The sequence below is a fragment of the Salmo salar genome, chromosome ssa04 (assembly GCF_905237065.1).
Source record: "Salmo salar chromosome ssa04, Ssal_v3.1, whole genome shotgun sequence".
NCBI lineage: Eukaryota > Metazoa > Chordata > Actinopteri > Salmoniformes > Salmonidae > Salmo > Salmo salar.
This window is the reverse complement of record NC_059445.1, coordinates 26,214,451-26,226,792: the sequence shown is the minus strand read 5'-3', so window position 1 is coordinate 26,226,792 and position 12,342 is coordinate 26,214,451. Positions and strand designations below refer to the sequence as shown.

General features: G+C 42.7%; 1 protein-coding gene across 1 annotated transcript in view; it reads left to right on the top strand.

Annotated features, from left to right (window-relative positions):
- Positions 1–847: 847 nt before the first annotated feature.
- Positions 848–12,342, top strand: part of LOC106602762 (alpha-1D adrenergic receptor) — a 32,385-nt gene continuing 20,890 nt past the window's right edge. The window contains exon 1 of the mRNA XM_014195602.2: positions 848–2,350. Coding sequence (XP_014051077.1) covers positions 1,399–2,350 — 952 coding nt within the window. The 5' untranslated portion in view covers positions 848–1,398. The remainder of the gene's footprint in view (positions 2,351–12,342) is intronic.

Below are 12,342 nucleotides of genomic sequence, written 5' to 3'. Positions count from 1 at the left end.
CCATGCGCAATGCCAAGCGTCGGCTGGAGTGGTGTAAAGCTTGCAGCCATTGGACTCTAGAGCAGTGGAAACGCGTTCTCTGGAGTGATGAATCACGCTTCACCATCTGGCAGTCCAACGGACTAATCTGGGTTTGGCGGATGCCAGGAGAAAGCTACCTGCCCCATTGTATAGTGCCAACTGTAAAGTTTGATGGAAGAGGAATAGTGGTCTGGGGCTGTTTTTCATGGTTCAGGCTAGGCCTCTTAGTTCCAGTGAAGGGAAATCTTAACGCTACAGCATACAATGACATTCTAGACGATTATGTGCTTCTGACTTTGTGCCAACAGTTTGGGGAAGGCCCTTTTCTGTTTCAACATGACAAAGACCCTGTGCACAAGGCGAGGTCCATACAGAAATGGTTTGTTGAGATCAGTGTGAAATAACTTGACTGGCCTGCACAGAGCCCTGACTTCAACCCCATCGAACACCATAGGGATGAATTGGAATGCCGACTGCGAGCCAGGCCTAATCTCCGAACATCAGTGCCCGACCTCGCTAATGCTCTTGTGCCTGAATGGAAGCAAGTCCCCACAGCAGAGTGGAGACTGTTATAGCAGCAAAGGGCAGACCAACTCCATATTAATGCCCATGTTTTTGAATGAGATGTAGTGTATTATATTCTACTGAAGGGTTTAGTTTGCATGTAGTCTGGCTTCAGGTTGTATATGTCAGTGATGTAATACTGAAGTAGTCTAAACATCAACTGAATATTAGGCTATGGGTCAAATCTATACACTACCGGCTACATTGGAATGCCTGTTGAGTGTGTAGAGACGGGCGCGACTCCCTCTTGTGGCATCGCAGTTATTATGCGACGTCTCACTTAATACACTTGCTAGGGAGGAGTGCAGGGCTCAGATGCTGGGGTCCTAGGCAGGCTGCGACTCTGGTTTGGTTTGGACTTCTCACTAAAAGAATGCCGCCAGTGGAATAGAATCAGACCATCCGGTGCTACTGAGCAACAAAAATATTTTTACAGATACTTCATTTGAGATTTTCTGACAGTTTTACAATCTCAAGGAACTCCAAGAAAATCCATGGCTGGAGCGGTCTTCAGTTTAAAAAAAAAAAAAGGAATAGTTGATCCTGCATTTTCAGACAGAGGGATGGTGCTGTTATTGCGCATCAGTTTTATTTTTGTTGGGGAACAAAATACGCATTTAATAGATGAAACAATCTAGATACCACTGGAGCTTTTTATAAATTGAAGACAATTCACATGTGTGAGAAGAATGTTCCATTTCATCTCGTTTTCTTTTAATATTGGAAACAAACAACACTGAACAAAAACATTATGAATAACACTTTGTTTTGCCTTGGAATCCAACTATAAAGTTTTCTTTATGGAGTTTCAAAATGACATATTCTAATTTGATGAACGAAAGCAATGATGGAATATATTTTGAAAAAGCTCTCAACGAATCTTTCCTGGACCAAATCTTATTCACAGACAACAGCACCAACTCCACCAGCTGCACGAACATCACACTGGACCCCCAGGTCATTGCAGTCGGGGTCTTTCTATCCATGTTCATCTTGGTGGCTATCGTTGGGAACATTTTGGTTATCCTCTCGGTGCTATGCAATAGACACTTACAGACCGTAACGAACTTCTTTATAGTCAACCTGGCCATAGCGGACTTGCTATTGAGCATTATTGTGCTTCCTTTCTCCGCTTCTTTGGAAGTGCTGGGATGCTGGGTGTTCGGCAGGGTCTTCTGCAACATCTGGGCAGCGGTGGATGTTCTCTGCTGCACCGCGTCCATCCTCAGCCTCTGTATCATCTCCATAGACAGGTACATCGGGGTCAAACACTGCCTCAAATACCCCACCATCATGACGGAGAAGAAAGCCGCCGTCATTCTGGTGTTGGTCTGGGTCTCATCCATGGTCATCTCCATAGGACCGCTGCTGGGATGGAAGGAACCGCCGCCGACCGACGAGAGTGTCTGCAGCATCACCGAAGAACCGGGCTATGCCCTCTTCTCCTCGCTCTTTTCCTTCTACCTCCCGCTTATGGTCATCCTAGTGATGTATTTCAGGGTCTACGTGGTGGCCCGGAGGACTACCAAGAGTTTAGAAGCGGGGGTCAAACGGGAAAGAAATAAGTCGATAGAAGTGGTGCTTAGGATACACTGTAGGAGCATGCTGGAGGATACTTCCAAGAGTAAAAACCACCCGTTCCGGAGTTCGCTGTCCGTGCGCTTGATGAAGTTCTCCCGGGAGAAGAAAGCTGCCAAAACCCTGGCGATTGTCGTCGGGATGTTCATCCTGTGTTGGCTACCGTTTTTCTTTGTTTTACCACTGGGTAAGTGTTGGTTTGATTATCAACGTTTAAAGTGCAATTTATTGAGGCTACATTTGAATTGTTTCTGTGTTTTTTTTAACCATATGTAAAATATGTGTCACAGATTCTGTAAATATGTGTGTGCGCTCGCGTGTGTAATCAGTAGGATTCTCTGTAATGCTTGACGAGTGTGCACTTCACTGCTGCCAGGATGTAGCCTATCCAACGTGTCCATATAACTCAAATACGATTAAATTACTTTTAAGTTCTATCTTGTTCACTGTGCTTATGTTTACATATTGAATTGCACTATTTAGAATATGGAACGTTAAACAAGGATGTTTAGAAATTCCTCCAAGTGCATCATTATTATGAGAAGGTTGCGGGCAGCGTGCAAACTGCCAATACAATACGCTCTTTTTAAATCTGGAATTGTAAGGTTTTGGTTTTTATTTTTTGCCCCTACTGTAAACGTACGGAGATGACCACTATTGTCTCTGGAAGATAAACGTAGCAGACTGAGTAAATTCACAATTACTCACAATTACGCACGACATATGCTCTGTAATACTGTACTTAAACCAATCATGAATAGTTCTAATTGTGGCATCCGGCATCATCAAACATAACTACAAGTCCGATATTTCATATGCCTATATACATGTGCAATTCATCTATTTATTGTTTGCAGTCCATAGACATAAAATATCCTTCAATGGCGTCATCAGTTGTGCTTATAGCCCTACTGTTTTGTAGCAGTATGTTGAAGAGCAAAAACAAGCCATTGTAATTCTGTCTTGACATAAAAGTACACTCAAGAAAAACGGTTTTATTTATCATAGTGATTAAGGAGTCACATTAAAATATATAATATGCCCCACCAACATTAGACAACTATACAGAAAAAATGTAATTGCTTAAATAAGTAAATGAAATCAATGATGAGAGAATAGTCAGATGAACTGATAGCTGACACAGACATGGTGGCATAACAGGAAGATTGGCATGTCATGAACCAAGCGGTGGTGAGGACATGTTGAATCATAATTACTGTATAAATGAACATGCACCATTTAATCAACTAAATTGAAAATATTTCATGTTAAAAGCTGTGTGTAATCAGTTGCACAGCCCTTTTAAGTTAAGATTCCCAAATAATAGTTTCTAGTTGAATGAACGTATGAGAACGACAAAGTTTTCTCAAGTTGGCGCTTGGTTTGGACCAACTAAATGATTTTTGTTCAGGTAACACTTGAACAGACAACTTGAGGAAACAGAAAAAAGGCTGTGTAACCAGTTACTTAATAATAATTCGTTGAAATAACTAGAGTTGTGGGTGTTTTTTTTACAGTGAATTTCTCTACAACAACAGCTCAATAGAAAAAGGAGTCGAAAGGGAGTAGAAGGTGTAAATACACAACACATAGATACACAACACAATATACTATACAGATAATCAAACAGCAATAAAAACAATGTGTTAGAACCTTTGGCTGATGATGATTTGAGAAACAAACAGGTGTCTTGCTCACAGAGCAGCAGACGGTCAATAAAATGCTAATGAATAGAAAGGTGCTTTAACGGTGAAATGGGGTCAGGTGTAGAGATGAGAGGCATAACAGGAGGAAATCAAATGCCACTAATTATGTCAGGTAATAGGTTTTATAAGGAGCATCAATGGGAAAGACTGGGGCATAGCGGAGCCATTTAGGATAACATCCCACTGGGCAAAAACTAGTTGAATCAACATTGTTTCCACGTAATTTCAACCCCACAAAATTATGTGATGACATTGAATCAACATGGAAAACTGATTGGATCAACTTAAGAGCATTTCATATTATCTTCACCCAAATTTTTACCGAAATCCAATGACATGGTGACATTTTTTTGTTGAATTCACGTTAGTTGAGAACTCATGGCTCCTGAGTGGCGCAGTGGTATAAAGGCACTGCATCTCAATGCAAGAGGTGTCACTACAGTCCCTGGTTCGAATCCAGGCTGTATCACATCTGGCCGCGATTGGGAGTCCCGTAGGGCTGCGCACAATTAGCTAAACGTCGACCAGGGTAGGTCGTCATTGTAAATACAAATTTGTTCTTAACTGACTTGCCTAATTAAATACATGTTACATTTAAAAAAAACAATTACATTTAAAGTAATCTAAACTATATGTTGATCTGACGTCTCTGCCCAGTGTGATGTCAAGTAAGAAAGACACACACATTGTACACACCAATGGCGGTCAGTGCCATTTAAGATGAGGGAGGACACATCTTTTTTTTCATGAGCATGGCCTTATTTCTCTTACAGCATATTGGATGGCTTTCATTCACATTCCATTCACCCAGTTCAATGTAACATCGATAGGTTTAGGTTACTACATGATACTAAAAATGTCCCTATACCCATCATGAGGTTGCTACAACCTAGCCTAGGAATGAAAGTTTACAATGTAGGTGCACACTGGTCGAGAGAACATTTTAAGGTGACAGAAAATGACACATGGACAGACAGTGACTCATTCAATACTGCCTTGCACACTTGCCTGCATCTAGCTGATCTAGGGTGTAATCATTAGTCCAACAGTTGCAAACAGAGAGTTTCTATTAGTCAAATTCAGGAAAGTTTGTCCCTGTTTTGTTCTGTTTGCTTCCGTTTAAGAAACGTTTTTCAACTGAATTTTGCTAAATGAATACACCCCTGATCACACGTAAACACAGTTCCCTTTCAAAGCAGCCACGTTGTATTCCTTCTCGCATCTATGCGCTCTCCTCTTCTTACCTTTTCACTTCGCTTGTGGAGTTCAATCCACAACACACTGCCAAAGTCTAAGACATTCAAATGCCTATTTACTCTGTTCCATCTGACTGCGCAATCCACTGTGTCATCAGCCTTGCCAGGGAATGTATGAACTTGATCTCCACTATAAAAAGCATCTAGACATTATCTCACATATCTTTTAGACTAACATTTAGTTTTCAACGTCGGAAATGTGTATAAACATTGCTGTCTGTCTATGACATTTGCAACATTGTTTCAATATTCAAATTCGATCTCCAGCTGTCCCATAGTAATGAACGTGTCAGGAGTCAGAACGAGACAGATAGGCAGGCAGTGTTTCTCAGCCAGTCAAAATCATGAATCAGCATAATTTTTATGGACATACAGTGCATTCGGAAAGTATTCAGACCACACTTTTTCCACATGTTGTAATGCTACAGCCTTATTCTAAAATTTATTAAATTGTTTTTTCCTCTCATCAATCTACACACAATACCCCATAACGACATAGTAAACACAGGTTTTTAAACATTTTTGCAAATGTATCCCCCCAAAAAACAGAAATATCACATTTACATAAGTATTCAGACCCTTTAACCTGTCTGGGCTAGGGGGCAGTATTTTCACGGCCGGATGAAAAACATCCCCAATTTAAACAGGTTACTACTCTGGCCCAGAAAATAGAATATGCATATTATTAGTAGATTTGCATAGAAAACACTCTGAAGTTTCTAAAACTGTGTGAATGGTGTCTGTGAGTATAACAGAACTCATATGGCAGGCAAAAACCTGAGAAAAAGTCAACCAGGAAGTGGAGAATCTGAGAATTGTAGTTCTTCTTTCTAATCCCTTTCGAAACTACAGTATCTGTGGGGTTACGTTGCACTTCCTAAGGCTTCCATTGGCTGTCAAAAGCCTTCAGAAAGTTGTTTCAGCCTTCTCCTGTTACTGGGCAGATAATAGGAGCTCAGTTACTGAGTGGACTGCCTGTGGACAAAGGGATTGGATATGCGTGGTCACGCGAGTGTGCCGTTCGTTCTTTTTCTCCTTGAATGAATACGCTATTGTCCGGTTGGAATATTATCGCAATTTTACGTTAAAAATAACATAAAGATTGAACATTTAGACTTTTCGTCTCCTGTACCACGCTCGCGCGTTTTGCCTTTGGATAGTGCTCTGAACGCACGAATAAAACGGAGGTATTTGGACATAAATATGGATTATTTGGAACAAAAACAACATTTCTTGTGGAAGTAGCAGTCCTGGGAGTGCATTCTGATGAAGATCAGCAAAGGTAAGAGAATATTTCTAATACTAATTCTAAGTTTAGGTTGCCCTGAACTTGGCGGGTGTCTGTATAATGTTCTGTGATGGCTGAGCTATGTACTCAGAATATTGAAAAATGTGCTTTCTCCATAAAGCTATTTTAAAATCTGACAAAGCGGTTGCAACCAGGAGTAGTCTATCTATAATTCTTTAAATAATTGTTATATATTTTGTCAACGTTTATGATAAGTATTTTTGTAAATTGATGTGCACATTCACCGGGAGTTTTGGTGGGAATACATTTTCTGAACATCACGCGCTAGTGTAAAATACAGTTTTTGGATATAAATATGAACGTTATCGAACAAAACATACATGTGTTGTGTAACATAATGTCCTAGGAGTGTCATCTGATGAAGATCGTCAAAGGTTAGTGCTTCATTTAGCTGTGTTTTGGGTTTTATAGACACATGTCCTTGCTTGGAAAATGGCTGTGTCATTATTTTTGTCTATGTACTCTCCTAACATAATGTAATGTTTTTCTTTCGCTGTAAAGCCTTTTTGAAAAAAGCCTTTTTGAAATCGGACAATGTGGTTACATCAAGGAGAAGTGTATCGTTAAAATGGTTTAAAATAGTTGTATGTTTGAGAAAGTTGAATTATGGCGTTTTGTTGTTTTTGAATTTGCAGCCCTGATATTTCACTGGCTGTGTCCCGCAGGTGGGATGCTAGCATCCCACGTAGCCCATAGAAGTTAATCAGCACTTTGTTAAAGCACCTTTGGCAGTGATTACAGCCTCAAGTCTTCTTCGGTAAGATGCTACAAGCTTGGCACACCTGTATTTGGGGAGTTTCTCCCATTCTTCTCTGCAGATCCTCTCAAAAAAGGTTCAGGTTGGATGGGAAGCGTCGCTGCCCAGCTATTTTCAAGTTTCTCCAGAGATGTTCGATCTGGTTCAAGTCCGAGCTCTGGCTGGGCCACTCAATGACATTTAGATACTTGTCCCGAAGCAACTCCCGCGTTGTCTTGGCTGCGTGCTTAGGGTTGTTGTCCTGTTGGAAAGTAAACCACCCCAGTCTGAGGTCCTGAGCGCTCTGGAGCAAGTTTTCATCAAGGATCTCTTGGTACTTTTCTCTATTCATCTTTCCCTCAATCCTGACTAGTCTCCCAGTCCCTGCTGTTGAAAAACCTCCCTGCAGCATGATGATGCCACCACCATGCTTCACCAAAGGGATGGTGCCAAGTTTCCTCCAAGTGCATAATTATTATGAGAAGGTTGCGGGCAGCGTGCAAACTGCCAATACAATACGGTCTTTTTAAATCTGGAATTCTGAGATTTTGGTTTTTATTTTTTGCCCCTACTGTAAACGTACGGAGATGACCACTATTGTCTCTGGAAGATAAACGTAGCAGACTGAGTAAATTCACAATTACTCACAATTACGCACGACATATGCTAAACCTGTAAGTTAGCCATAGTTAGCTTGCTAGCAAGCAAGGGATAAGAACATTGCCAGCCAGTATGGCAATGGAACATTTAGAACGAATGACTGGGTCGCGTCCATAGACACAGAACAATAAGACTGAACGACTTGGTCATGTCTCTGGTAACCGAACCGATAGAACGTACGACCAACCGGCTTGGGTAGCCACCTTAGATTTGTGTCGGAACTATATCTTGTGGAAGGATGAAATAGTATGAATAAATTAATCAAAATAACGTTTTTAAGGAAAATATGTCAATTGTTAATTGAATATGTTGGTAACTCATTTTAAAAAAGTGATAATGCCCTTGAAGCCAGTGTTTGGACCTCAACTTTGTCTCGGGTCTAACAACACCGTGCCAATATATCCTCCAAACACTGGCTTCTCGGGCATTATCACTTAAATTAGCTAAAGTAAAGTCATAGTAAACATAGTTATTAGAACTAAAGCGTTTGTAAACACGCTACAATCATGCAGTAAAGTTACAGTGTACAGTCAGTAAGCAGTTCAGCACTTACACCTTCGGGCCCCGGAGGCATTAAATTAGTAAAACCAAGCTTACTTTGACTTGGAAGAGTTCCAGTGTAACCAGATAGCTAATATAGCATCCCTCTGTTTGAGCAGGGCGTTTGAGTAGGTTAAACTAGCTAGCTGCATTTGCTAGCAAAGTAATTGAAATTGAAAGTGAAAAATAAATAGAAAAGATGAAATCTGTCTCTATCTCTCTCTTGCTTCTCCTTTATTTTGGAAGAAATGTACTGTATGTGTTCAAAACTGGTCAACTATTGTCTTTCTCTCTCTTTGAGTCAACTACTCACCACATGTTACACACTGCAGTGCTAGCTAGCAGTAGCTTATTCTTTCAGTACTAGATTCAAATCAAATCAAATCTTATTAGTCACATGCGCCGAATACAACAGGTTCAGACCTTATAGTGAAATGCTTACTTACAAGACCCTAACCGACAGTGCAGTTTAAAAAAATATGGATAAGAATAAGAGATAAAAGTAACAAGTAATTAAGGAGCAGCAGTAAAAAATAACAATATATACGGGGGGTGACGGTACAGAGTCAATGTGCGGGGGCACAGGTTAGTTGAGGTAGTATGTACATGTAGGTAGAGTTAATTAAAGTGACTATGCATTGTTGACAACAGAGAGTGGCAGTGGTGTGGAGAGAGCGGGGGGGGCAATGCGAATAGTCTGGGTAGCCATTTGACTAGCAGTACAGGAGTCTTATGGCTTGGGGGTAGAAGCCGTTTAGAAGCCTCTTGGACCTAGACTTGGTGCTCCGGTACCCCTTGCCGTATGGTAGCAGGGAGAACAGTCTATGACTAGGGTGGCTGGAGTCTTTGACCATTTTTTGGGCCTTCCTCTGACACGCCTGGTATAGAGATCCTGGATGGCAGGAAGCTTGGCCCCAGTGATGTACTGGGCTGTTCCCACTACCCTCTGTAGTGCCTTGCTGTCAGAGGCCGAGCAGTTACCATACCAGGCAGTGATGCAACCAGTCAGGATGCTCTCGATGGTGCAGTTGTAGAACCTTTTGAGGATCGGAGGACCCATGCCAAATCTTTTCCGTATCCTGAGGGGGAATAGGTTTTGCCGTGCCCGCTTCACGACTGTCATGGTGTGCTTGGACCATGTTAGTTTGTTGGTGATGTGGACACCAAGGTACTTGAAGCTCTCAACCTGCTCCCCTGCAGCCCCGTCGATGAGAATGGGGGCATGCTCGGTCCTCTTTTTCCTGTAGTCCACAATCATTTCCTTTGTCTTGATCACGCTGAGGGAGAGGTTGTTGTCCTGGTTCCACACGGCCATGTTCTGACCTCCTCCCTATAGGCTGTCTCGTTGTTGTCGGTGATCAGGCTTACCACTGTTGTGTAAACAGCAAACTTAATGACGGTGTTGGAGTCATGCCTGGCCGTGCAGTCATGAGTGAACAGGGAGTACAGGAGGGGGCTGAGCACGCACCCCTGAGGGGCCCACATGTTGAGGATCAGCGTGGCGGTAGTGTTGTTACCTACCCTTACCAACTGGGGGCAGCCCGTCAGGAAGTCCAGGATCCAGTTGCAGAGGGAGGTGTTTTGTCCCAGGGTCCTTTGCTATGATGTTGAACACAGAGCTGTAGTCAATTAATTGCATTCTCACATAGGTGTTCCTTTTGTCCAGGTGGGAAAGGGCGTGTAGAGCGCAGTACAATAGAGACTGCATCATCTGTGGATCTGTTGGGGCGGTATGCAAATTGGAGTGGGTCTAGGGTTTCTGGGAAAATGGTGTTGATGTGAACCATGACCAGCCTTTCAAAGCACTTCATGGCTACAGATGTGAGTGCTACGGGTTGGTAGTAATTTAGGCCGGTTACCTTAGTGTTCTTGGGCACAGGCACTATGGTGGTCTGCTTAAAACATGTTGGTATTACAGACTCGGACAGGGAGAGGTTGAAAATGTAAGTGAAGACACTTGCTAGTTGGTCAGCACATGCTTTGAGTACACGTTCTGGTAATCCGTCTGGCCCTGCGGCCTTGTCTAAAGGTCTTACTCTCATCGGCTGCAGAGAGCGTTATCACACAGTCTTCCGGTACAGCTGGTGCTTTCATGCATGTTTCAGTGTTATTTGCCTCGAAGCGAGGATAGAATTAGTTTAGCTCGTCCGGTAGGCTCGTGTCACTGGGCAGCTCTCGGCTGTGCTTCCATTTGTAGTCTGTAATGGTTTGCAGGCCCTGCCACATCCGACGAGCGTCAGAGCCGGTGTAGTACGACTCGATCTTAGTCCTGTTTTGACGCTTTGCCTGTTTGATGGTTCGTCGGAGGGCATAGTGAGATTTCTTATAAGCTTCCGGGTTAGAGTCCAGCTCCTTGAAAGCGGCAGCTCTAGCCTTAATCTCATTCATTCTCTGATCCTTTGATTGGGTGGAAAACATGTCAGTTCATGCTGCAAGAGCTCTGATAGGTTGGAGGATGTATAGTTTTATCTAAAAAGGAAAACTTTTAAAATCTTTTAACATTTTCATTTTTATGAAATTCACTGAGGAGTACGGTCCTCCCCGTCCTCCTCCGAGGAGTCTCCACTGATACACGCACGCACGCACGCACGTACACACACACACACACACACACACACACACACACACACACACACACACACACACACACACACACACACACACTCTATACATCATCCCTTCTCATCCATTGTTTACAGCATGTATCAGGAAAATGATTCAAAGCACTTCATTAGAAAACCAGTTCCACCCAGCGCTCAATTTTTTGGCCTCAGTTCTAAACTCTTATTAACAGAACAATAGAACAAATGGACTTTGCCCCCAAGACAGACAAAAGATTTTAGAGATGGGTAATTCTAATAGCAATATTCTGGCAAGCATTGCTTTTGGAACAATGGGGGAGTTGAGTCAGGCACCATATAGTTTAGAGAGGGAGGCATCTTTTAGAGGACAGCTACTAACTTTGCAATTGGGCTTTCTTTTAATGGGAAATCCTTTTTCGCACCACAGGTGTTAGGTTTAGCCAGAAAAGTGTGTTTAAAACCATTGGGGATTTCCGTGTCAATGGACCATTGTTTGTAACATTCTTCTCATATAGAGCAAGCCACCACAGCCTTGTTTTGTATAAGCCTACACATAACATACTATACCTACTAATCAACTTGAGTTCCTTAGATTTAATTTCCTCCAATCCCCCGGAATGTTATTGTGCATACTTTGCTGTTGGTTGGCTGATAGCATCTGCTGGCTCGGCCCCAGCCAGCACGCTCTGCTACTTGTGCCAGGCTAGCTGTGCCCCCCCAGCCCTCCAGCACCAGCCTTCCAACCACCCAGCCTCTCAGTCCTCCAGCCCTCCAACTTCCAGTCCCTCAGTCCCCAGCTCCCCAACGCTGATTCAATTACTTTTAAGTTACATATCTCTTTCACTGTGCTTATGTTTACGTATTCCAAGAGCACTATTTAGAAAGTGAAATGATGTTTAAATTTCATCGGCACGAAAGAGAGTCTATTAAGAGAGATGGGTAACTCTAATTGTGGTATTCAGGCCGCTGACCCCAAGAACTTAACGGTCCACTGCCATTAGGACAGCTGTAATTGAACTTCATTAGAGTGGGGGGTTTGCCCCCCCCCTCTTCCTCACACGCCCAACAGCCAGGATGGGGGGAAGAAAAAGGATGGGGGGGAAGGGAGGAGGTAAAGATGGCACCATTCCACACGTACAATACCCCTCTTGTTTTTTTGTTCTCTCCCCCTTCTCTCTCAAAACCTGCCTTTCCTCTCTGCCTTTCCTCTCCATGTCTCTGAGCTAGCCTTTGCATGCAATGGCTTGGTAGAATGAAGTGAGAAACATGGCTTGGTAACCTCTTGACAGTGGACATAGCGAGGAAGGCAATGACCAAGACAGGGCGCAACAATAAATCCACAATAAGCAACCATTGAAGGCATTGTCATTATCTTAGGCTAAAGAAATGT